General features: G+C 46.2%; 1 protein-coding gene across 2 annotated transcripts in view; it reads left to right on the top strand.

Annotated features, from left to right (window-relative positions):
- The window catches only part of AHCTF1 (AT-hook containing transcription factor 1), a 1132528-nt gene that overhangs the window by 215987 nt on the left and 888931 nt on the right, over positions 1 to 27610 (top strand). For both annotated transcript variants that reach the window (XM_078649035.1, XM_078649034.1), the window contains exons 8-12: positions 22 to 172; positions 11553 to 11685; positions 12113 to 12294; positions 13428 to 13489; positions 13741 to 13869. In XM_078649035.1, the coding sequence (XP_078505161.1) occupies positions 22 to 172; positions 11553 to 11685; positions 12113 to 12294; positions 13428 to 13489; positions 13741 to 13869 (657 nt within the window). The remainder of the gene's footprint in view (positions 1 to 21; positions 173 to 11552; positions 11686 to 12112; positions 12295 to 13427; positions 13490 to 13740; positions 13870 to 27610) is intronic.

The raw sequence follows: 27610 nt of genomic DNA, 5'->3' as shown, positions 1-27610 counted from the left end.
CACTTGTTACTGTTTTTGCAGGGTTTGGAATATTGTGAAGAACGATACAGCCTGGATCTCACAGGAGGCATCTTGTCCCTAAGAAATCAAACTAGCAATACAAGATTGTTAGGTTGCCAGACTGTAGAGCGATTCCGAAGCCACGGAGAAAGGGACGATAGCTTGAATGAAGGTTTGTTAGTTCTATAAATTACTGCAATATGGTTTGAGACTAAAGATTGTAGCAAAACTTTTTCTTTTTAGGTAACCTCCATCTTCAAAGAAGACTAAACTCTCAGAGCACGTAGAGCTCATTCTGTGACTGATGCTGTTGTAAAGCACTGATGTGCTGGCTTTACATTGGGCTTGCCTTTCCCGATTAAATGTTTCTTGTACAACCTCAAAACTATATATCTGCTAGAGACTACTAGCTGCAGATTTCTTAACGTAGAATTATCCCCAGGCGTGAGACTGGATCCGGAAAACTTTTTGCCACAGCATCCCTGGGCGCCGTGGGAACGGCACCACGTGACTTCGCCCTGATGTCGTCCGCAATACGTGACGTCAGCAAGGATACATAAGTCCCACCCCAGCGCGCCTACGTCAGTTTTTTCTCTTTCCGCGTGCAACGCGGATCCGGATTGTGTCCAGGCCTGTTTTCAGGCCTTCCATTCCTTTTCACGCTTCGACGTAGTGGAACAGCGTGTGAATTCCTTTGGGCTTCAAGACGTGTACCGCTTGTGCACGTCCCATGTCCGCGACGAACCCTCTCCCGATCTGTATGTGGTGCCTGGGCGAGCACTACGACTCAACGGATTGCGACGCCTGTCAGCACCTTAAGCCTAAATCACGGCGGGAGCGCTGTATGAAATTGCTATTGGCGCGCTTGTACAGGTCGGTGTCATCCCAGCGTCAGTCTTCTACCTCGGAAGCAAGGAGCTGCCGGTTTCGTCTGCAACATCGTCCATCGCCACGGCCCCAGGGGCGTGGTTCGCTGGCTGGTAGGTCCATCAGTTTGTCTCCAAGGCCCTGTCCTCCTTCTGTGATGGACGCCGGCTCCCCTCTGGACATGCGCCCCCCCCCCCCCCCCCTGTCACCCTCTTACCCTCCGTTTCCCGGCGACGGGGCGACTAGGGCCCAAATGACAGCCTACGCAGCAGCTCTGCAGGCTACTTTGGCCCCTCCTCCACCTCCTGAGACGTCTGCGGATTCCTTGTCTTGCACGGGGACTTTTGTGGAGTCTCTCGCGGCTCCGGCGGCGAAGGTTTTGGCTTCAGGTCGTATGAGGGTGGTGGTGTTGAGGTGCGTCCTTCGGGCCCCCTTCTTTGGCACCTGGCGTTCCTGCCTCGCTGCAAATGCCTACGGGGCTCACTGTGGTGTCGCTGGAGGTCACCGGGACTCCTGGCTTGCCCCCGAGTCCCACTCGGTCCTCTACGAGGGCGCCTGCCGCGCCAGAGACCGAGACCGAGCCGTCACGGTGCCGGGAGCCTGCCTCCCCACCGGAGTTGCGCGTGGAGGCTGGGCCCTAGGGTGCTTTCCCGAGTCCCTCTTGGTCCTAAACGCGGGCGGCTGCCCAGTCTGCGGCTGAGCCGGCGCCTTTTCGGCGCCGCTCCTTCGCCGTACCAGTGTCGACCCCGCCCCCATCTTCTGGGGAGCACGTGGTGGCAGAGGACGACGCGGCGCAGCAAGTGCCCACGCCGGCGCCGCCGACTGACGTGGATCAGGCGCCGGTGGCGGACTCCATGGAGCCGCACCGGTGTCGGGTTCTTGATACTTCTCCCGAGGTTCCTTCCTTTCCGGAGGTATGTCATCTGTTGGTGTCTTCCTCCCCGGAGACGGGGCGCTGTATTGTTGCTTTTTCACCGGCATCTTCCAGGGAGGGCTCTTCGCCGTCCCTGCGGCCTAAATCCTTGAACCCTTCTTTCCGTGGATCGTGGCTGGCCTTTCCACCGCCCTCTCCGCCTTCCCCTGGAGTCCCTCCGGTTCCCCACTCTTCTGTGGATCCCCCACTATTCCGGGGCTGCCCGTTTCCTCCTGCAGCTGGACTTGGGGACGGGCGGCTCAGTCTGCAGCCGTCGCCCAGGGAGGAATTGCTTTCTCCTCCGCAACGCCCTACTGAGGCCAGTGTGGCCTTTGTTCTGGCTATTTCCACAGTTGCTGGTATTCGGAGGATGGGTGAACCTGTCACTCCATTTCCTACAGACAACCTCTTGGAAGTTCTCCACCACGGCTCTGGTGGACGGGAGTTGTTCCTTCCTTTTGAAACGTCACTCCATAATTCTCTTATGAGGGCTTAGGGGCGCCCTGCCACAGGCGCTCCTGCATCGCCACCGTCCTGCTCCGCATGGCCCGGTCTGTCTTTCCTTCTATCCTTCTACTCAAGGCTCTCTTCTGCGGAATGCCTTTCCGTGCTTGCCTCTGGTGTTGTTTCCTCTGTCTCGGGAGGCCCGGTGGTTAGATTCATGGGGGCGTAATGTATTTTTACAGTGCTGCCTTACAGGTTTGTGTGTGTTGACCAGGGCTACTTCCAGCCTGTGGGACTCTGTGGAGTCTCTTCTTTCTAATTTTTCTCATGAGGATGCCCGTGCTGATCTGCGGGGCCATGAATTGGATGGTGGGGAGCTGTCCACGTTTATTCTCCGTGCGGCTTTGGATGTTGCAGATGCTCTCTGCTGTGTTATGGCCACTTCTGTGGCTCTCCGTCACCATGCTTGGCAACGTGATGCTGTTTTTCCTGAAAATATTAGGGAACGTCTGGTTGACCTACCCTTAGACGGGGTCCTCCTGTTTAACACTCATGGAGACTCTGCCATTCAGTGTCTTCTTGCGGGGCTCCGTCCTCCTCCTCCTCCTCCTCCTCCTCCTCCTCCTCCTCCTCCTCCTCCTCAGTAGGCGGGTTCGTTGATCCTCCGGGACTTGGTCGGAGATGTTATCCCACTTGCTACCGGTATTGTTGTTTGGAGTGGCGGTTACAATTTCTGTGTGGTTTGCTGTACCCTCTGGGTCCCCTGGGTGGTCCCTCTCTTCAGTTGGTTGTGGTTCAGCCCCTTTTTTTGCAATGATATACTTTTTGGCTGGTTTCTAAGCCTTCTGTGGTTTCTGCTGCAGGTTTATATTTGTGTTCTCTGATACAGGATTTTCTTTCCTGAGAGAGGTTCCCATACTTCTTGGGACTTATCTTACCCTATGTGGGGTACTTGTAGCTATTGTATAGCCCTATCTTCCGCTGGGCAGGTATGGATTCCCCCTTGTGGGTTCCTCACCCTTCCTGGTGTTGCTGTATGCCGCTGGTGCAGTTTCTGGGCCATCTATGGCGTTGTGCTGCAGGATTTTTGCCCTTTGTCTGCCATTCGGCCTGGTCCTCTGTCTGGTGTTCCAGAGGGGTTAATTTCCTATGTTGACAACTTGGTTCGTCCTACTTGTTTCCCCTCTTATCTTCCGGCTGGTCAATAGGAATTTTTTCTGGCCTCACCCTTGTTGAGGACCGCTGTGGTCTGGGCGGTCAGTTTTGTGGGTGCTTGTCAGCATCCAGCTGCGCCTGCCTGCTCTTCTGATCTACGCCCAGGGGCTTTGGCGTGGGTCCTGGCGCCCCTGCGTCTTGTTTTGCGGGAGCCTTGTGAGACTGTTTATCTTCTGTTTATCTTCTGTCTGGCCTGTTGACTTCCAGCTATGATGGATTCGGCTGCCCTCTTCACTGGGTGTGTTTCTGGTAGAGTGTTTTGCCTTCGTTTCTACCCCTTCTCCCTGGAGTCTGTGGGTTGCTCTTCTTCCTCTGCATTGCCTGTACCTCTGGGGCTTCCGGTGGAGGTCCCCTGGTACATTGATTGGGCTTGGGCTTTACTGGCCTCCTTGCGTATTTCCCTTGCTTTCTCCTGCTTGGTGAGGGCTGGGCTGCCTCTTTTGTCGTTATAACACATCCCCTGTTGGGCCGGTGTTCTTCGCGTTGCTGAGGTTCTCTTCTGCTTGGGGGGGGAGGAGAGAGGGTGGACCAGGGTCCGGGTTTTTTCCCCTGTTCCTGTGACTCTTCCCCTGTTGGGGAAGACTGGGCTATTTTCCCTGTCTGTGTGACTTGTCCCCTGTTGGTGTCTTATGTTCATCCGAGCTGGAGAGGTCCTCTCGCAGACCCTCCTTCCCCTTGGGTATGGCTAGGGTATCTATTCTACATAAGTAATCTGCGGCTAGTAGTCTAGGTCAGATGTACGAGTTACTTACCTTCGGTAACGATGTATCTGGTAGAGACGATTCTAGCCGCAGATTCCTTCACGACCCACCCTTCCTCCCCGTGCTGTAAGGACCTTTCTTGGTCTTCGGCACTCGCCTACCTCTGGGTGGTTGTCCTCTGCGAGTGCCTTTTCTTACTTCCTCCCAAGAGGAATGCTCGTTTTGTTGTTGTTTTGCACTCTTCCTTCCTTCCTTTCTGTTGAATGGTTGGTGGTTTCGTGGGCACTTCTGCGCTCCTGCACCCTGGTCTCCAGTGTGGGATTACTTGTGTTATTGCTTTAATTGCTTACATTTCTGACTCCTTTGCAGTACTTGGGTTGATGTCCCTGGCTAGGTCTCGGCCCTTAACCCCCTTTTCTGGAAATGTTCTCCCTGCTGGTGTTGGCTGGGGATGAATGGTTGTTACTCTTCCGTTCTGGCCCTGGTACCCTTCTCAGGTCTGGGTGGTGGTTGCAGACTTCTTGTCTACTGGTGCAACTTTTCACATGTTTTCTGCCCTGATGAGGTTGTTGTATAGATTTGCAGGCCTGCTGTGCAGGAGCTGTATTCTTTCATTCCATGTCTTTTGGTACCATAGTGCCTGGCACTGTTCTGGATGGTGCTGTTCCTCACCATTCGTTTTTTTCCCCTTTCTGTTGCCTGGCTTTTTCGCACACTGTTCCAGTATTCTCACAGTTTTTGTTTGTAATGGCTCCGTGTTGTGGCATGGAAAAAGTTCTCAGAAGAAAAAGTGACCTAGGCGCGCCGGGGTGGGACTTTTGTATCCTCGCTGATGTCCCGTACGCTGACGACATCAGGGTGGATTTCTGCATACACTACCTATCTGATGATTTAACGGTGTTTGGACGGATAACACCACCCTGAGAGAGCACCCAGAACCTCATTGAGTAAACTACAAAAGTTTTCACTGAACCTTACGCAGTGCACCACCTACTCGTCAGTTTTGAATTTATTACTTTCCGCCCACCGTTGGATTGCACGCCCTGAAACATGCAATTTGAGGAAATAAGTAAAAGTACGGAAGCAAGAGCCCACACATTGGCCTACGATGAATCAGAAAAACAACGCATCTACTCGCTGATCGAGGAAGACATCACCCCCACCTCCACTAGTCGAAGCAAGGAGCAATGCATTAAACAGTTACTGTACTTATCTAAACGCCACATTAACCAAAAGCTCGATGCAAGCACGTTACTTCGATACCACCGGGCACTCAGGATCCCACGTGGTTTGCGCATAGCGTTGAAGCCGTCTCTATGCAAAAATTCGAAACCGTTTCTAGAAAAATTGAATGGTATTTTGAATAAATGTAGTCTTGACCTGATATTGTTAATTGTTGAAGAGCTGGCTGGAATACTTAAAGAGTTGGATACAGAGATGAGAGAACTTGATAATGAAATTAAGAAATTGCTCACACCTGAGGAATTAACGTCAACCTTAGATGACATTAAAAATACGCTTGACAGACACCAAAAAGAAATAAATGAGCGCAAAATTAGAAAGTTCCGCCGGGACACGCTTGATTACAAGCTTGATGAAGTTTATTCTTGGGCCGACGTCTACGCCCAAAGGCGACGTAACAAACCATTCAATACCCAGACGGACACATCATCCTCTGACTCCGAGGCTACTAGCCGTACATCCAGAAAACCCACCACTGGTACCAGACCTACTCCTAACACTGAAAGAGCTAGCACATCAACTACCAGTCAAGAACAAACACCTACGAGTCATTTTTTAGAGGTGGACACCAGCGAACTCGAAGACTCAGGCGGAGCCAGGCCAAAAGAAAAAGAAAAGAGCCCTCCCAACACCCGGAGCACGGTAGCCAAAAAAGGACCTGAAACCAAAAAAGACAGTCTAGTGATTAACATCTCAGATACTCATGTCTCTAAGTATGAAATGAATTTACTCGAACGAGGTACATCGTTCATCCCAACCACCACCACCAACTTGCTGGAACTTGAGGTCAGCACCTTCAAGTTCACTAGAAAGCTAAGACTAAGGCACTTCTTCGATAATGTATTACCAGCTACAACCAACACAACTAATACAAGAGAGGATGAACTCAAAGGCCTACGACCCCCAAGTACTTATCAAGCCCCGTGCAGTCATAAATGCATTGACCTATTTGAAACATTAGTACGTAATGATCTACAGAAGATCAACTTTAAAGCCCCTAGGAGAGCCTACAATCTCACCAACAAAGACCGGGATACACTTAAATCTTTGGCTAATAATCCCAAAATCAAGTGCACCAAGGCTGACAAGGGAGGCGCGTTAGTAATTTTGAACTCCAGTATGTACACACAAAAATGATTGGAGCACTTACAAGATAACATGACCTATATGGCACTTGATAAAAATCCAACCTTGGAGTTTCAGGATCTTCTTAAAGAGATCGTTAACCGAGCCCATCAGGCAGGCACGATTGAAGAACGGACTAAAAACTATCTGTTACTCGAACATCCACGAAGTCCAACCATTCACATGTGTCCAAAAATACACAAGAACTTAACGGACCCACCCTTTAGACCGATCGTGTCCACAAAGGGATCCATACACGAGACAACAGGTAAACTGTTTGATAAGTACCTACAACCTCTCATTGTAAAAACCACCAGCTACATCAAAGATACCACCGACTTTCTAGTGAAACTATCAACCATTGAAGTCCACAACACACAACCACTGATCCTCTGCACCGCAGATGTTAGTTCACTCTACACATCGATACCACATCTTGGTGGCATTGAAGCTATCGAACAAATTTTGCTCAACAGCGAGATCAACACACCCATGCAGGCCTTCCTCATGGAACTTATGATTTTCATTCTGTATCATAGTTACTTCAAGCTAGACAACCAATGGTTCCTACAGCTATCCGGAATGGCGATGGGAAACTGCGCTGCCCCAACGTATGCGAATGTATACATGGAGAACTTTGAAAAACAATATATATACACCGATGAAAAGTTCAAAAACCACGCGAAAATGTACGTGAGGTACATAGATGATCTGTTTTTTATGTGGTCTGACACCAAAGATTCATTGAATGAGTTACTAACAGAAGTTAATTCAAAGGATCCTAGAATAAAGCTCACATGGCACATCAGTGACATTGAAATCGCTTTCCTTGACGTTCACATCAAGATCACACCAGAGGGATTAATCACTGATCTACACAGGAAGAATACAGATCGCAATAACACCTTTCATTTTTCTAGCTTCCACCAAGGGTCCTTGAAGCAACACCTGCCATTTTCACAAATGCTGCGCGTGAAGCGCATTGTCTCTGATGAACATACATACACTTCACGCATTAATGAAATGCGTGAACGGTTCCGTAACAGAGGATACCCTGAGCATACTTTAAGTGAAGCCCAAACTAGAGTTGATAAAATCACCAGAAAAGACAGCCTTTTGAAAACCGAAAAGCAAAAAGATCAACGCATAGTATTAGTCTCCAAATTTTCCACCGCCAGCCCAGCATACAAAAAGATTATATGGAGACATTGGCCCATCTTACAAATTGAACCTGACTTTCAGGGCATTTTTGCAAAACCTCCACTTTTTGCCCATACTAGAAGTAGGAACATCAAAGAGATCCTCTCGAAACCTACAGAAACTGTCACACAACATCGTGGAACCAGACCTTGTTTTAATTGCAACCATTGCAATAGTGTGATTAAAGGCAACCACATCCAGCATCCAATGAAAGGGCATAACATCAAGCTTCAAGTTGACGCTACCTGCGATTCCATGAACCTTATTTACGCATTGAAATGCCCCTGTGGGAAGTTGTACATTGGTAAAACTGAACGCAAAATTAAAACTCGTCTTAACAAGCATAAATCAAACATCAGGTTGAAAGCTGAAAAATCCAATGTTGCGATGCACTTTGCAGAGGCTCGCCACACCATTGCACAACTCAAATACATTGTACTTGAAATTTTTACTAAACGTGAAGGCATTGACAACAACAAACTTTTGCTAAAACGTGAACTTGAATGGATCTATCGACTACAGACCCAGAAGCCACACGGTCTTAATGACCGCATCGAATACAGTTGTTATCTGTAATGTTTACACATTATTCATTGTCCATGATCATGTTTACTTAACACCGTAACTGCTTATTTACATTGGCTCCCTTCTCCTTATCCTTTAGTGTACCTTACACGTCACTTTCACCATACTCCAAGATGGCCGCGACCGTACCGTATCGGTATCAGTCCGTCGTTTATTTTACTCTTTTACCCCACGTCACAACCCCCAGCGACATATATCAGTGCACATTTGCCGGAACCCCGCGCAGCGTTTCCTAACAGCATACGGACGGCATCCCTAGCCACCCGACACTATGAAGTAAGTCTCCGTTCTCCTTGGCTGCACGCCTACTAGTACGTTATCTGTTAAACGCGTGTTTATGAACCACACGTGTTAACTTCTCCCTCACTAACCCCCACCCTCACGTAGCACTACGAGCACTAGCATACTTTACCGAAGTCTATGTAGCAGCACTTTCACCCCTTAAGCACGTATCAGATCGACATTTCGACCCAAAGCACCCCACTTACCCAGTCCACTTTGTCTTCCTCCACAGCGCTCCGTGATCAAGGGCCCTCGCCCGAAATGCATTGGAGATGATTGTTCATAGAATTACCTGTATGGATTACATGTCGCCAATTGATATGCAACTAATATCAAACTGAACATTTTTGCTGAATAAAAGCATCAAAAGTTTAACAAGTTTATGAATCAATTCATTGATCACCCCCGGAGTGCCTAATCAGGGGATGTATTGGCAGATTTCTGCATACACTACCTATCTGATGATTTAACGGTGTTTGGACGGATAACACCACCCTGAGAGAGCACCCAGAACCTCATTGAGTAAACTACAAAAGTTTTCACTGAACCTTACGCAGTGCACCACCTACTCGTCAGTTTTGACATCAGGGTGGAGTCACATGGTGCTGTCCCCCAGGTGCACAGGAATGCTGTAGCAAAAAGTTTTCCAGATCCAGTCTCACGCCTGGGGATAATTCTACATTAAGGAATCTGCGGCTAGAATTGTCTCTACCAGATACATCGTTACCGAAGGTAAGTAACTCGTACTTTGTTTATTTGAATGTATTCTGGTAATTAGAGAATTAGATTGGATGTCATTACTATTTTCTGTAATTTTCAGAATTTTTACTGTATGTGGATTTGCTATGCTTGTGCAGTGTGCTTACTATCACACAGGGCATGTTTCTTTAAATTGCTTCATGCATGTATACAAGGTACACTATATTTGCACTCTATTAACCTCAGATAGGCACCATAGCATGTCTATGTACTGAGTTAGTGGGTTTCTGATTAATACTTCTTACATGCAGATTCCACATCTATTGAGTAGTGTCAGATTCCAGACTGGATCCAAAAGCTTTTTCAGCTCTTTCACTGCTTGGTGGTGCCAGTGCTTGTCCAGACATATGTCATGTAACCGCATAAGATGAAGATGAGGTGAACTCAGTTCTTCTTTTTCCATGCTCTAGGATGCATTCCAAAGTTGCTTTCCTTGAAAATGTACAGTTTAAAAAAAGTTTAAATGCAGTTTATTGGATACAATGTTCCCTCCAGTGATTTTAAGTTTTATACTTTATCACTCATGTGGCAATTACTGATGGGTCATCTCGTACCCTCTTGATGTCTGCTTGTGCTGTCTCGGTCCGTGCCACAATTCTAAATCCTGTGAGAACTGAGTTTATATGACTTCCAAGGCAATAAAAGAAAGGGAGTCTAAACTGTACCAGGACAGATGCCTGGAAAGAGGTGCCACTTCCAGGGCTTTGCCATATTTTGCTCAAGTACGCCATCAGCTGATAACTCCTCCAAGAGGGCTTCTCCTGGATAAGTTCTCCAGGAGACAAAATACAATAAGCAGGAGGGAAAGAGGTAGATTTTCTAGCTGGCAATTCTTTTCTCTAATCCCAGCTCTGGTGTCTACTTTGGAGCCAAGTTTGTTGGGTTTTGGACTGGCTTCAAAGCCAGAGTAGAAAGATGTACTCTTAGCCTTTCTACCCCTGATCCAGTGCCTATCACTGCCTACACTTAAGTGATGCTGGTGTTCGTACGCAGACATTCTTTCCCCATCCCCTTCTTGTGTGCCTTTAAGTTCTAAGAAGCCCACAGTTCCTATGACAAGCTCTGTGTTTAGACAAGGGCCTTGCCTCCATCGGTGCCATTCTTGCGCCATTGAAATCCACTTCAGTGCCATCTGCTCCTCATTCTTCACTGGAGGTACTTGGCACTGGTGTCTGTTCTGCCTTTGGTGGGGCTGGTTTTGGACCAATACTATGATTTGACATACTTTTTAAAGATCAAGTCTATCCTTAAAAGATCCATATGAAATGCCCAGCAGTTGTAAGGAGAAGCAGTATAGATGATCCTGCCTTGTGACAAATACTACAGTAGGACGGGAGAACTTTCGGATCCGTTTCAGATGCCCTCTCGATTTATCATGATGACGGTGTTGATTGCGAAGCACCGATGTCGGGGACTATTAGCCCTTCAAAGTATCAGCAGCTTGGACATGGCACCTGTTGTTGATCTAGACTGCCTTTCATGACCTGCTACTGAGCAAATTTCTTCTTTGATATCAGTACCTTATAATGCTGCTGAGACCAATCCCATAACTACTCTTGCCTGTGGAAGAAACAAAGTCATATCTCCTCCCTGAGATTCTGTAGTGTACAACCGCTGATACTGAACCTTTTGAATGATGCCCTGATGGACCCCATCAAAATGACTTAAAAAAAGCCTGCAAACACCCCAGTCTTTAACTGCCTGGTTGTGCAATGCCATCATCCTGTTCATGGAGACCTTTCTCCCCAGAGCCCTCTGGTACAGGAATCTTCATCTTCTGAGCAAATTCCTGATTCCTTTTCCTAAATCTCCACTGGGTAGAGGCAAAAAAGATCAAAGCAATCGGAAAGAAGACCTTCTCTTCAGGACCCTTGCATTTTTGCTCAACTAATGCGAGTTGTCTTGTGGCCCGATATTCCCTTACATTATGGGAAACGAAACAGCTAGTTATTCCTAACCTTCCGGACTACCTCTGAGATGGATTTGTTCTGTATGTACGTGAAGGACAAGATGCAGCAAAGCAAATACTCCATTTTGGTCTTGAAACAGTTGATTCTCTGACCCGATGTTTCCATCTGGATATCCTCCATTAATTTTTCTGGGGTTGCCCAGACCTCTTTAATGGTTATGCCCTTTGATGGACTTTAAGTATACATATTTGAGAAAGATTTGGTAGCTGTCACCATAAATGTAAATACTGAACTTCTTCTCTATTTCAGCCATATCCCCAGACACAAGTGTTTCGTTCTTCAGCTGGCAGGTGAACATATACGGACAGGGAAAGCCTTCAACCTATTTGGCTGTGTTTGACATAAATCGGTGGTATCACGCCCAGATGCCAGATTCTTTAAGGTAAGAACCATTTATTTGCTTATGTAACGTGCAGTTTGAGGCACTGTAGTGTTAAATTTAACTGTGTGCTTTAGCTATAAACCTTTACATAGTCCACACCTACTTGTAGTCGTTACGTCAAATGGTGCATTTATGACCTGTACACTCCTGTAGACTTCCAATCTGATTAAGCCTGCCTTTATTTCTCGCCAGCACTATTTTCCTGCATCTCAAACCATGCAGGCTGCTGAGTGATGATTGTAGTGTTGAGTTTAGGGCAAATTGTTCTGAGTTCACATTTTTTCAAATTTTCAAAGTTGAGGTGCAGATTCTGCTATTGCATGTGAATTGGGCAACCCTTTATTGTAACTATTAATGATTTATATTTTGACGTATAGTTCCTTTCACTGACTTTTAAACTCCCCTTTCATTTTGCCCTGGTTTTAAGGCCTGGGGAATTTCTTCAGAATTGTCCTTATTTCACATTGTGGTCATTGGATGCTGTCGTGGCTATGACCTCTCCACATTACATCTTGGATGTATTGGTACAAGACCGAAGTTTAAGCCGTGGAATGCCTTCTTCATATCCTCCTCCTGATCAGTTTTTTAACCCAAGCACTTATAATTTTGGTATGTACTTTTTTAATTATAAAAAAATATTTAAGTCCTACCCTGTATGAAAGCTATGAAAATGTCAAGTAATTTAAATTGGTTTAGTAATGTGGGAAGCAAATTCTGATTAATTGTGTATAAATTTAAAAAGCTGTTGCTTTCACTTAGATCTCAGTTTATGGTTGTTGAGTATTTGCAGTTTTAGGATCTCCTGCCCACCATATACAGTAGATACGTTTCTTAGGTGCACAGAAATATTGTTAGAAAAATTCTTAATGGCACCATAGACTGATGTGTTTGAATTGATGATCTATGCCTTTACAGAAGCATGCGGTAAAACTACTCTTGTTCTTTAATAATTTGTAAGTTTATAATTATATTTCACTGAAGAAAAGTATCAACTTTAAATTCTACAACTTTGATTGGAAGAATGTGGATGATAGCCACCTGATATACATGCTCTGTAGAAAACTTGAGTGGAAAATGGATATGCACCTCCGAAAAGAAAGTGTTTGAAGTTCCACAGACCCCAAATAATAATGGTTTCAGGCAGGGTAGCACCTTCCCTATTTAGGATGGACTGGTGAGCGAGTGTAACAGATGCCGGGCTAGATAGGACAGCAGGTTACCCATGCATGGGTGAAATTATCTGACCACCTAGAGGGGGAACGAAAACCTGAGCCTGAACCTGAGCCTAGCGGCATGACTGAGTAAAAGCTTTTGATTGCTGAGGGTTTTATCAAATTAGTGAACTGTTGGAGAAGGTGTCATCTTCTCATTCAGTATGGTAGCCTTACCAGAAATGTTGCAGTGATGTGTAAGGTAAAACAAATGCATCTTTTGTATTATCTACAGTTTTCAGGTGACATTCAATTTACGAAATTCATACGTTGCACTCACCAATTTTATTTTGCAGTTGATATGAGGTAAGTCTTTTCTCAAACTGCTCACCACTGCTTTTTTTATTATTTTTACAGTGCATGCTTTTGGATTACACTGAATTCATTTTCATGTTAATAAATTGAATCCTCTTTTTATGATCATCATTAATTCTGTACTAAGCTTCTATTTAGAATGAATTGTTGCGCATGCAAAATCATTTGTTAATGTATTACCATTTTTTTTTTTTTTTTTTTTTTTTTTGTCCGAAGATGCAATTTGTTTGTTGAACTCTGGTCTCGTCCATGTAACTTGCAGTGGGCTTCAGAAAAGGGTAAGATGTTTTTACTACTAGTTTTATGTACCTCTTTGGCTGCTTCTGATTCAAAACTGGCAGGCACTACTACCACAGTAATTCTTAATCCTATTTAGGGGAATGTTTATTATTAGCCTTAGAGATACTATAATGTTCTACGTTGCAGGCTGGCACCCTGATAGATCTCGAAGGTTTTGTGTAGAGAGGTGATGGTAGAACTATTAAAGTTCCAAATGTTTTGTACTAAATCCTTCCTTTTTGTTCCGTAGACTTTGCATTTTTTAAAGAAATCAGTACCTTTCTCAAGTGACTCTGTAACAGATGTCTACAATAGATGTCTTGTAGCTGGCTTGCTCTCTCCTAGAGTTGCTGACATTCAGGCTTCAAGCTTAAATCAGGTAAATCTTCTTCCTTTTCCGTTTGATTATTATCAAATCATGATGCTTTAAATGTACTGTACCCATAATCATTTTGTATTAATGGCCTTTTTATGTCTGATGTTAGCAAAGACCTTTTGATTTTACTGAAATTAAATGTATAATCTCAAAGGGACTTTCAGCCACCTCTTTTCATCCAATAGTCTGTTCTAGTCATTCACTTTCACCCTCTATAGTGTACAGAATGTGGCAGTGGGTAAGCCTACTTCAGCCACTGGCTAACTTAACTTTGAGTGACTGCATTTAGCCCTTTCACAAGGAGCACATCCGCGAACAAGGTACTTCAGTGCCAGTGTTTTTGTTTTTTGGGCTCGCCTGAGACCGCGCATGCTGTCTCTTCAAGACATTTAGTAAGTGGCTTTTAAAAGTGCCACTAGAGTCTTTTGCTGGCCTTCAGCTTCCGTTCACGAACTACTTGTGCACAGCTGCCATCTGTGTTTTCAGGCTCCTCTGCTCGCACTCCCCCCTCCCTTCTCCCTCTGTCAGTTTCATTTGTCTTCTATTCTGTGAATGTTCCTGCTTCCACCAGGCACACACACCACCAGCCATCAGTGCACGCTTCCACCAGGCACACACACCACCAGCCACACACACCACCAGCCGTCAGTGCACGCTTCCACCAGGCACGCTTCCACCAGGAATACACACCACCAGCCGTCCGTGCACACTTCCACCAGGCACACACACCACCAGCCGTCAGTGCACGCTTTCCCCAGGCGCACACACCACCAGCCGTCAGTGCACGCTTCCACCAGGCACACACACCACCAGCCGTCGGTGCATGCTTCCCCCGGCGCACAAACCACCAGCCGTCCGTGCACGCTTCCACCAGGCACACACACCACCAGCCATCAGTGGACGCTTCCACCAGGCCCACACACCACTAGCCGTCAGTGCACGCTTCCACCAGGCACACACAGCCGTCAGTGCATGCTTCCACCAGGCGCACACATAGCCGTCAGTGTACGCTTCCACCAGGCACACACACCACCAGCAGTCCGTGCAAGCTTCCACCAGGCGCACACACCATCAGCCGTCACTGCACGCTTCCACCAGGCACACACCACCAGCCGTCAGTGCATTCTTTTCCACCAGGCACACACACCACCAGCCGTCAGTGCACGCTTCCACCAGACACACACACCACCAGCTGTCAGTGCACGCTTTTCCACCAGGCACACACCACCAGCCGCAAGTACATGCTTTCACCAGGCACACACACACCATCAGCCGTCGGTGCACGCTTCCACCAGGCACACACACACCATCAGCCCGTCGGTGCACGCTTCCACCAGGCACACCTACACCACCAGCTGTCAGTGCACACTTTCACCAGGCACACACACACCACCAGCCTTCCAGTTTCCTTAAGCCATGCATGAGTATGCAGGTGCAGTGCATAAACTCCTGTGTGAGTGAGCATGCTGCCTGGGGCTCACTCACTCCACACTTGTAAATTGCACCTGCACCAGGCTTTTTCTCATTTGCCAAGTTAAGTGCATGGGCAGCCCCCACACCCCCAGGAATGACTGCTTCCTACAACCAGAATGGAAACAGCATTCAGAGCAATGAAAACAACTTCATTTGATGGAAAGAACTGTTAACAAAAACCATGTCCAGCTATTGTACATCTGGCAACTTAAAACGGCTACAAAAAACAAACCAGCATTAGCATAGCCAATAGGTTTCGCTTTTTGGACCCTATAAGTATTTAGTTATGCATCAGAATATCCTTAGTGCAACAACACCCAATTTAAGACCTATTGGCTATGCCAATGCTTGTTTACGTCATTATTACTTTGTTGCCTTTGTTTGCAGAGCCTGGTGTGACTGCAGGACGCTTTCTACCAGATGAGAGCACAGGGCACATTCTAGCTTTATCATTTCCTGTCTGTTGCCAGTGCCGTTGTAAATTACTTTTGAAGTGGCCTTTTTTAATCTGACTGCTGCTTATTTGATTGAGACTTCTAGCTGCAGATTACTTACCTTAGAATATTCCCTAGGCATGCAACTGGAACTGGAAATTTTCCAAGCTGTACCTCTGCGTGCCAGTAGGTTTCGTCGATCAGCTCCGTGTCGGCCGCATTCTCCCTGCTAGAAGTGACATGCATGGTGCCTGTAGAGGTGCCCCCCCTGGCGCTTATTTCAGTTCTTTTCTTTCTGCCCATGTCAGTGCAGATCTGGAAAGAATCTGCTCCAGTCCATTTTTTACAGACTTTATTTTTAGACCTTTTGTCAAGGCTTTTTGCGAGACTTTGTCTCTTGGTGTGGTAAGATGTCCCTCACTCCCAATAAAAAACGGTCTGGTTTAAGCCTTGTGGTTCCTGTCACAGAAAGATGTCTTCTGGTTTGCCTTTGGTGCTTTGAGCTGGACAGCGACTCCTAAGACCTGTGAGGAATTCAGTGCCATGAACCCTAAGGTGATGAGCTAACGCTCCTTGAAGCTCCTGGTCACTTGCACGACATTCCAGGCTTTGGTCGTAAGGAATGCCCCGTGCCCATTCATGGAGTTGTTCCAGGTGCTTGTATGTCGTCGGGTAAGTCTCACAAAAAGTCTAAAATATCACAGAAGTTGAAGCACTCTTTGACTTCACTACGCCAATCCAATTCTTCTAATGAGGTGCAGGAAAGACCGGTCCAAAGTCATACCTTGGGCCACGGAATGGACACGGAGAGTATGGAATCCCGAACTCCTTAGCATGAAGATCAGTACTCTAATCAGGCTGCCCTTTTGGCAGGATCTGCTGTCACAGCACTAGTGCAGGACCAAACCTGGTCATGTGCCACCTTCTTTTGTGGAAATTGAGCTGTAGCATCTGACAGTTTTTGTCCTTCCTCCAGAAGTCTGTGATGTCATTCTGACTTCCAGGTGCCCCTCAACCATGACCCTAAACACCTGGTGTTTGGAAAAATGTGCGGCTCGGTGTGCTACCATAAATGTTGATCCCTTTCCTGCAACTTTGAGGTTTTGTTATTTGTTCTCATGATAGCCCGGTATATGAAACTGGGATTTTGTTGCAGTACCCCATCATCTCCGCTCTCCTCCACCACCACCACCTGCCAACTGGGATTTTATTTGCTGTATACCCCCCCACCTAACTAGGTCCCCAGTACTAATATTTGTTCATTAAAAATAAAAACCTGCTCAATTGTTCCACGAATTAGCAAAACCTTTAGCACCCTCTGCAAGTTGCTAGTAGATGGTACCTATGGTCTGGGGTACTTAAGAGGGCCTCTAAGGGCAGCAGCACAAATTGTGCCACCTTAAGGGACCTCTCCCCAAGCACATGCAAGACTGCTATTGCAGGCTGCGTGTCTCGGTGCAGAGAAAAGTGAAAACAGGACACATCCTACATCCCTGTGTGCCATGTCCCCTTCCACTTCATGTAATATTTGTAAGTCACCCCTACAGCGGGCCTGACAGCCATAAGGCAGGGTGCTGACAATTACATGTGGGAGCATTCATCAATGAATCAATGAGCAAATATGTCCCTCTGCTTTCAGTCCTATTACTGCAAGTGCGAGCGACCAGGTGCAAGCCATTTTAAAACCTATGCTGGACACTGGTGAAAATAAGTTTTGCAGCTACATGATGGCTTCACTGAAAATAGGGATGTTTGGTATCCAACATGTTGTATTGGTAAATCCACACTGAGGCCAGTGTTGGATTTACCAATACATGCACCCAGTGGAAACCTACTAGTCTCTGGTGTGCTTGCTGACTAGTTTCTGGCAACCTGCAACCCAAGATGCTGTTTCTGAGCTCCAAGGGTGTGAGCTTTTGCTCTCAGGAGGCCCAGAACAATTCTGTGTAAAGATCCCCCCCCAAGCCCCGATGATACCCCCCGCCCCCTGGAAGTGGTCATATAGGGGACGTAGTGACCCCAAGGGTCAGCAGCCCATTGGCTACTACCTTATAGCTATCTCAACACAGAACAAGGGGACCTTATAGTCAGAAGGGACCAAGGGTAGTAGTAAGTTATCAGAGACAGCGGTCACTTTCAAGAAAAATATATACATATAACCACAATACTCCAATCAGGATTGGGTCTACTTGTGTCCAAATGGATAACATTTAGGATTTTTTATCAACAATTAAAGCATAAACATTACAAAAACATAAAATGAGCAGGACGTGACAGGGTTTCTGTAAATCACCACATTTCCTTACCTCAGGCATAAAACTTAGAAGTGACTTATTGGTGAGAATAGAAAATAAGTCACTATAACAAAAACATATTGTGCTCCTCATGAATCTCAAATGATGGTTGGAGTTAAGATGTGGTTGTCGACATTTCGATCCCCAACAATGGTTGTGGAATCATCATCAGGACTAAACAATCAAAAAAGACCTGGGAAGTGTCCTGGATAAGGCAGGGGAGAGGGGAGAGCAGAGAAGGGTGAAAAGAAGGGGGGTGGGGAAAGGGAAGGGAGGGAGGGAGGAAAGAATTAGTAAGGAGGTAGGCGACTAGGTGGAATACTGCGCTTAAACCAGTGTAAGTAACATATAGGTTAGGTAGCAGCCCACATGCTGGAGACCCAGAATGGTGATTTACATGTTAACCAGTTAAAACTTAATATGACGGCTAGATGAAACTGATTTGCATACGTGCTCCGAAATTAGCGCTTAATTGCAATAAAGGGAGGAAGAGGGTGCTTACTAATAATGCAAGGAATCGAAGGATAGTAACAGTCTCCCAACCCAGGCTGAAGGTCCAGCGTGTCCTGGAAATTGCCGGGTAGGCTACCAATGCAAGTCGCGAGGAACAGTAGCCCGTCCGGGGCGGCTGGTACGAGTGTGCCAGGGGTCCAATTAAACCTGGTGACAAGAGGTAAAATTAGAAGTGCATGAGGAGAGGGGAACCGGGAGTAAAGTCTGGACGGGAAGCGGGAGATCGCTTACTGGGCGGTGTTTATAGGTGAGAGCAAGGTCTCACCCCCACTTGATCCGTGATGAGTTCGGGATAGTTACAGGTGGTGCAAGAGTGCTTCAAGACAAGATGGCTTGTATAAGGGGTGTTGGGGGCTAGGAGGGCTGAAGAAGCAATGACGTGGTAGCAGTAGGTACTCACCACCTTGGCATACGGGAGTGTGGGATCAGGCGGTTGGTCCGAATGGATTGAAGGCCTAGAAGGTGACAGGGGGAAGAGAGAGTGAAGAAGCTTTGGAGTCAAGGGCTCGCTCAATTAAAGGCGCCAGGCCCTACAGCCACTCGGTGTGCAATTCAGGAGGGTGGAAGTGGTTACCTTCGATGTAGGCACGAGGAACTCCGTGCAGCGGGCATAGAACGTTGGATGCTGTGATAACGAGGTAATACAACGAGGCTCCGATGATCGGGGTCCGGCTGGGATGAAACGCCGAGTGCGTGTGCTGTTTGCTGCGGAAGTAGTCAGGCGGCATTGAGCGTATGCGCAATGGCGTGTTAACTAGAGCAAAACCATAAGAGAGGCAGGCTAGCGGTGGGCGCATGATGGGTGAGGTGTGCTACTGCGTGATAAAGCAAGAAAGGGGATAGAGAAGGCTGGTTTAGGAAGAGGAATGAATGAAAGGGCGAGCCAGTCTTACTCGGCACCTATATACAGTCAGTTAGGAAGATGTATACATATAGTGACATTGCATAGGGTCAAGAAAGAATGACTCCGATGGAATTGGAACATTATATTCCGTTCTGTCTTAACATTAGTAGGTATCAAGGTCAGTCAGCAGCAAACAGCCATCACAATATGGCATTACACTACTAAAATGTGCCACAGGCATCTACTTACAATTACCTTGGTCCCAAGGTGGCGGTAGTAAAACCTTCTGGCTCAAGCACATAAAAAAATGCAGATACGAGAGAGGACACATGATGGAGAAAACAGTTAAATAGAGTACATTGAAAAAATACCGATAAGAGTCAAGACACATGTTGAAGAATACAGTTAAATTGAGTACAATTTGGCTTAAAGGAAAAATGGTAGGCGCTGAAGTTGGTAAGTATGGTGCTATTGTCGTATAGACATGATAGTAGAGCGGAAGGTAGTTCTACTTGGATCATAGTCCTATATATAGCAGATTAGTCCAGTCTTCCATGCGATTTAATCCAGTATAGAGGCTATCCATTTGTAAAATCCATTTAAATTCTTCCTTGTTTAGGATACCACTGATGTCAGAGTTCTGGGGAGGTTGCTGGATCAAATTGATTACTTGACACTGTAGGTCGTCCTCTGTATGTCCTTGAGTGGTGAAATGTTCGACAAGTGGCGCATTAGGCGTTTGGCATCTCATGTGGCTTCGGTTTTGACATATTCTGATTTTTTGTGTGGTTTGCCCAATATAGATTAGATTACATGGGCATGTGATTGCATATATTACATTTTGAGTGTTACAATTGGAAACATTGGTTCAGGTTACATCAATGTTGGCATACTCAAATTTCTTAGTGTTGGCTGTCAGATGACACACACTGCACTTACCGCATTTGTGGTGGCCCCGTGTAGGATGGAGCCCCCATATCTCTGAGTGTCTGCATGGTTTTCTTGGTGTCCAGAGCTGCCCCGACTAAATTATCTTTTAGTCTTACTTTTTTTTAAAGCAAACAAGGGATTTTTCAATTTCAATTTACCAGCACGGAGTACTGGCCAATGTTTTAAAATAAATTTCTTGACCGAATCAGAAATTGGCAAAAATGTTGTGACACACAGTCTTGTCATCAAGGTTTCTAGTTTTGGGGCTCATGAGTGTTTCGCGAGGGCAATGCCATGCACGTTTCAGTGAGTTCTTGACGAGTTTGCGGGGATAGCCTCTGTTAGTCAACTTTTTAGAGCGGTTTTGTGCTTCCCTGAAGTAGTCCTTTTTAAGATAACAATTGTGTCTAATGCACAGGAATTGTGAGTAAGAGTTGGGGAATCTCGCAATGCCCGTGGGTGATGGCTGTTGTAGGCTAGTAGTGTTTTTCTCAGTAGGCTTTTGGTAGAGGGTGGTGTAAAGCCTATCGTTGTCCGCTATGATCATTTGGTCATGGTAGGCCACCTCTTTTTTACTATGTGTCGGGGTGAATTTTAGACCATTACAATGGGCATATAGCCATTCCTGGAATTGAAGAAGGGATTCTATGGTTCCTTCCCAAATCAAGAAGATATCGTCTATGTACCTTCTACACTCCAAACCGTTCGTGACAAATGGATTAAAAGGTAACAAAATCTTGTGCGTTTACAACCAGTCCATGTATAGGATGGCAAAGTTGGGCGCAAAAACTGCGCCCATGAATGTCCCTTTAACCTGTTGGTAAAAAGTGCCATCGAAGAGGAAGAAATTGCGTGAGACAAATTTTGAGTAAATGTAGAATAAATAAATTGGGGAATGGATGGGGGCGGGGTCTAGAGTTGAGAATACCAATGACATCAATCCCTTCCTCCTGTGGGATGTGGTATATAACGACTCCACATCCAGAGTGCAAAGTATACAATGCTCGGGGTCAAATGAGTTTCTCAACCAAATTGGCCATGGTATCCTTTATATAGCATTGTGTATCGGGGACAACATTTTTGATAAAGTGGTCAACATATCTGCCCAAAGGCTCCAGGATCGAGCCGCATCCAGATACAATTGGCCTGCCCAGTAGGGTCTCCGCATTTTTGTGTACCGTAGGTAGGGTATAGATCACAGGTGTTCTGGGTGATTTGTGTGCAAGTATAGGATTTCATTTTTACTTAGGAATCCCTTGGCTTTCCCATTTTCTGTGATGTCATGAATGAGGGTCTGAATCTCCCTCGTGGGATCAGATGTAAGTCTCAAGTAGAGGTCCGTTCTAGACAGTTGCCCGTGAAATTCATGTTTGTATGTAGCAATGTCTTGGAGTGCAATCCCTCCTCCCATGTCCGCAGCTTTGATAACAACTGTATCATTTTGTTTTAAATCAAATAGGGTGTTTTTCTTTTGCAACCGGAGGTTGTATGGGATAAACTTGTGTTCTTTTTCTAGGCCCGTAATCTCTTTAAGGACCAGTTTTTCGAAGGTCTATATCTCTGTAGATATGCTATTTTGTAGTGGAGAGAAGGTTGCGGGAGGGTGAAACGATGTGTATGCTGTATGTGGGGCATAGGGTTTATCAAGATAGAAGGCTTGTAGATGTATCTTCTATAATTCAAAAAAGTTTGGTTTGATGGTAGAGACAAATGACAACCCCTTGCTAAGTAATGCAATCAGTGTTTCCGACAGTTGGTAATTGGACAGATTGAAAATTGGACAGATTGAAAATTGGACAGATTGAAAATTGGACAGATTGAAAATTGGACAGATTGAAAATTGGACAGATTGAAAATTGGACAGATTGAAAATTGGACAGATTGAAAATTGGACAGATTGAAAATTGGACAGATTGAAAATTGGACAGATTGAAAATTGGACAGATTGAAAATTTGAATAGATTCCTTTTCAGGCACATTATGTGTATTAGTAGTCATGGATAGGTGTGTAGAGATGTGGTGCAGCGATGGAGAGGTGTGGTGCAGCGGCCAGGGCAGCTGACTTTGGTGCACAGGGTTCCCTGTTCGATCCCCGGCTCCGGCAGCAACTCGGCACCATGTGACTCTGGGCAAAGCTCACTTAATTTCCACGACAGCCCCCAGTGCCTTGAGACCCACAAGGGTGAGTAATTTGCGCTTTACAAATACGGATTTTACATTTATTTATGGATACGTCTATGTTGTGTGTGGGTGGTATAGATATCTTTACTACTGGTAATATCTTTACCTTGTCTGTCTGTCTCCTGGTGCACTGTACCATCTTGGGGGGCAGGTCGTACCCCGATTCACTTGTTGTCCCTGATCTTTGTCTAAAAAATTAGTGTTATTGTTCCCATTCCTAGATGTGCTTGGGCCTTTCCCTGGGTCAGTTATCTGAAGACTCAGAGGAAGTATCAGAAGCCTACAAGGTTTTATTATTTATTGAATCGCCCCCACGGACGCTGTCCTTGGGGTGCCGAATATGATCAGTTCAAATAGAAGTCCTCTACTGAGTAAGGGTAGGTTCTCTCAACCTTGTAGTTCTTAACATCTCTTTTCACTTTGGTCATTTTCTTGTTTTGTTCTATTCTATGGAATTCAGGGACTGTCTTTTCTACTTTTTCCAAGAGAGTGTTTGCGGCTATTTTAATTTATTTGTTTTTCAATGTCCTTTATTTCTACCTCCAGTTTACTAATTTCTTCTGTTGCTATATCAATGCCCAAGACCATCCAGTGTCTTGCGCACCTTATAGGGAATAGTGGTCACACCTCCCCCAGGCCAGGAAGAGCTATCTGTGGCAGGCGAGCTTCAAAGGCCTTGCAGCCTTTGTAATGTGACCCCGGCCTCTTATGTTATCAGGAACAGGCCCCCTTCCTGTCTCCCCTCCTTTTCGGTGGGAAGACAGGCAGCTAGAATTAGCCAGCCCAGAAGGTGTGCCAACCCCACCCCTCAAGTAGGGGAGGTGAGGTGAATCCCACTCTTCAGTGCCCACCATGTTGCAAATGGCAGGCACTCCCCAATCAGGGGTAGTGTAGCTCCTATTTTCCCAATAGGCTCTGCGCATTGGAATAATACCTACAGCAGTAAAGGCCTAGACCAGACGTTAACTAGGTCTACTACTGTCGATACTAGACTTAATTTTTGGGTTTGCCAGCGTAGCTCAGAGTTCGCTAGAAACTTTCTCGAATGTTCAAGGAGGAATTAACTTCCCTGATTAGACAAGAAGGGATTTAGTTTCTGACAACCATAGAACATGACAACTTTGCTCTCCCCTAATCAAGAGTCAATCTCGAGAGTCGTGTGAGCACAAGGCAATTATTTTACTCAGTCAGTACGTGCATTCTTAGTCTCATCAGAATGTAGAGAAAAGGAAGAGACTGTCGTGTTCAATAAGAAGGTGTTATTTATTGATCAGTCTCTTTTCTCGTACAAGAGAAATGGATCGATATTATTGCAATACTTATAGTTAAGTAAAGTGCATACATTAAAAGCAATAGTATAAAATAATACTGTAAAAACATTGATATGGTTTCTGAGCCATATGATGTTTGAAATGATTAAAATATATTTACATACACATATACATTTGACTAAACGTACTCAACTGGTGTTTCTAAATACGCCTACCCCGTGTACCTGACCTAAGTCTAATGCGTGGGCGGGAATAGAAAGTTACAGTTTAAGTTAAGTTTGTTTTTGCCAAGTGAATAACTAAAGAATTCTCTGTGAGGGGTTATTCAGTTCTGTACCTGGAATTTAGGATGAATGAGGAATGGTATCTCGTTCTCTGGTCTCGATATTCCAGGCTGCCTGCGAGGGCTACCCGGAAGCGCCGGTGCTGGGTCTCTCGGCTTGAGATAGCAGCGCGTCTCTCAGCGCGTCAGGAAGGCGGGGCGGCGCCAGCGGGGTCTGCTTCTGCTCTCGGCGTCGGCAAGTGTGGCTGCTCCGTCTTGTCACCACGCGTGTTTGCATAGGGCAAGATCGGCAATATTTATACCTTAAAGGTGCCGAGATTGACGTAAGGATGGACATAGATACGTCAATAAAGATGTCATACGACTTGCTCGTTAGCACATTCTTTACTAAAGTTCTCTGTGAAATCAAAACAATGGCCGCACGGATTTTCCAGGTTGTCATAGGTTTGATTTGTTATGAGAACGTCGTATGCCTTATCAGGGGCTGGAGGAATGTCGCTTGTCTAATTAGATCTCAAGCGTTATGACCTAATCAGATAACACGTTCCTGTGCCGTAGTGTGACTGCGTCAGATAACGGTATCTGCATCATGGGGGCTTGTCTTGCCTCATGGGCTGACTGTTAGTTAACTTGATAGTTAGTTTAACCAGAATAGGGTCAGGAATAGGGGGATCGATTCAGAACCTATAGGAATACACGACACAGGATTAGGGGTTGTGCTCACTCACCCACCTGGGGTGAGCACACCAAGGGTGTTGTCACCCTAAGGTCAGTAGCCCATTGGCTACTTATCCTGAAACTCCTAAAACACGCCCTAAAAACAGTATGTTCGAGACATTTGAGCTGCAGATTGCACACTATGCATAGATTGCCACCTAGTGTTGGGCCCAGATGTTTGCAGTTTGTTTTGTTGTAGAAAAGTCTTTGGAAGTCACGGGATAGGTGACTCCTCCTTTGGATGATACTGCGCATGGGCATCGGCTCCATCCCTAGATTGTTTTTTTCCGCCACCGGGCTCTGATGTGTTTCCAGCGCTCCGTGTTGAAACCGATTCCCTTCGGCGCACAATTCTCACCAACTTTCAGAAAATAAGTTTCTAACGCTTTTCCACTCGACTGCAATCTTCAACATCGAATACTTCGATTCCGATCGTCGTCAACGGCCTTCGGGCCTAGCTAGGCCTCAACTCCAGCTCATGGAAAGGACGCCATTCAAGAGGTGTCCTCTATGTCGGTTGAAGTTTCCTCACGCTGACCTTCATGAGGTCTGTAACCTGTGCCGTTCCCCCGGAGCACGAGGCCAAAGACTGTTCCGCTTGTGCCTCTTTGTTAATGTTAATGTTAATTTATTTCTTCTATAGCGCTCGGCTACTCCGAGGAGCATCCCGGCGCTTTGGCGAAGAAAAACAGCAAGTAAGACAGCAACATAACAACTAAAGAGCAGACAGAAGAAAAAGTAACAGGTTTATTTAGTATTTGTTTCCTCTCCAAAAAGACTATCCGGGACCGAAGAGCGAGAAGAACAATGGCTCGATCTTCATCTTCCATTCCGGACGACATCTTTGAGGAAGGCGGCAACATCCCAGAACAACATGACGTCGACAGCGGTTCCGAAGAAGAAGTAGTAGTAGAAGATTCGGAAGTCGAGGACATCACTTCAGCGCAGCGGGTCGTAAGTAAGACCATCGACCTCAACCCTTCCTTGACACACCCAAAGAAGGCCCGGGTCACACCCTCTGGCTTGGGTGCACACCGACACTCCGCTTCTACTGCCCCACCTTCGGGCCCGGCTAAGAAGCCAATTAAGCCTTCAGGCGACTCGGGCTCGAGTCAACCTTCGCATGGTGCCGGCGCAGACTTACCTGCACCGAAAAAGACAACGACACTGGCTACGCCGACGTCCAACGCCGAAACCCACTACTCCTTCGGCACCGAAGCCCAGGTCTGAGCCAAGCAAAGCCGCTTCGGATTCCAAAAAACCAACAAAACCGAAAAAACAACCGGATCCAAAAACAATACTGGACCCGAAAAAAACATCGGAGCCGAAAAAGACTCCTGCCTCCCCGACAAAGGACATTGTCAAAAAACCAAAACATACCGCTTCGGTGCCGAAACCTTCCCCCGCACCAAAAGATCAGACTCCGGCAGAAGACGTATCTTATCCAGACCCTACTCAAAAGACTCTGGCTAGAGACCCAATCACTGGACAGCTGATTTTGGCCTAAAAAAACGACCACTGGACAAACCAGCTCCAGCTCCGCATGCAAAGAGGAAGAACATGGCTACCTCTCCCTTAAGACTGCCTTCCCCTTCACCTCCACCTATGCCATCACCACATGCTCCCATACCACAGCATTCCCCAGCTTCCTCTATAGTACCAGATGATGACAACAGGGATGATAGCTCTGATGAAATGGGGGGTAACATACCTGATCCAGCCACGCCTACAGGATCACCTGACCCATGGCATGATTATACCACTCCAAATGTCCCAAATTTCCCTCAGGATGACTTGTACCCCTCAAGGCCTTCCCCACCAGAAGGCACTATAGGGTTTAACAAATTAATATACAGGGCTGCACAATATCATGGGGTAGACATACATACAGACCCTGTAGAAGAAGACTTCCTCATGGATACCTTTGATAATGCTCAAAGGTCCACATCCATTTTACCAATGCTTAAGGGAGTAATTAAGCACGCCTGTGAAGTCTTCATAGACCCAGTCAGAACTCGGGTCATTAACCCTCATATAGAGAAGAAACATAAAGCTGCCCCTTCAGACCCGGCATATATTAAAGGGCCGGTACCACTAGACTCACTTGTAGTTTCCAACGCACGCAAGAGAGCAAACTCGCAAACATCAGGTGATGCCGCACCACCAGATAAAGAGTCTAAGTTATTTGACGCATCAGGGAAAAGAACTGCGTCTCAAGCAGCAAACATGTGGCGTATCGCAAATATACAGGCATTGTTAGCCAGATATGATAGAGCACATTATGACGAGTTAGAGTCACTGATGAGACACCTCCCTGATAGGTACAAGGATAGAGCTAACAAACTCATCCAAGAGGGTAAAAACATTACAAACACCTCCATTAGGTGTGCCCTTGATGCAGCAGACACTGCGTCTAGGGCTGTTAACACTAGCGTTTTACTACGCAGACACGCCTGGCTATGTATATCCGGTTTCAAACCTGAGGTAGAAAGTGCCATTCTTAATCAACCTTTTGGTGAGCAACACCTATTCGGACCCAATGTAGATGTATCTCTTGAAAAAATGAAGAAAGATACAGACACCGCCAAATCTATGGGAGCCCTGCAGTCGCAGGCTCCCAGACTTTCATTTTGTCGCTCATCCTATAGAGGTGCCACTAGAGGATATTCCTCAGACACAGCTTCTACCTCTTACAAAGCCCCCACACAGTCCACTTACGGCAAGGGTTACCAAAGGGGTGGTTACAGGGGTAACAATAACAAGGGCAGAGGTAAAAATAACAACTCCCGCTCTGCCTCTACCCC

Source organism: Lissotriton helveticus, chromosome 6, assembly GCF_964261635.1.
Source record: "Lissotriton helveticus chromosome 6, aLisHel1.1, whole genome shotgun sequence".
In the NCBI taxonomy this organism is placed as follows: Eukaryota; Metazoa; Chordata; class Amphibia; order Caudata; family Salamandridae; genus Lissotriton; species Lissotriton helveticus.
This window is presented reverse-complemented; position numbering and strand designations above follow the sequence as displayed.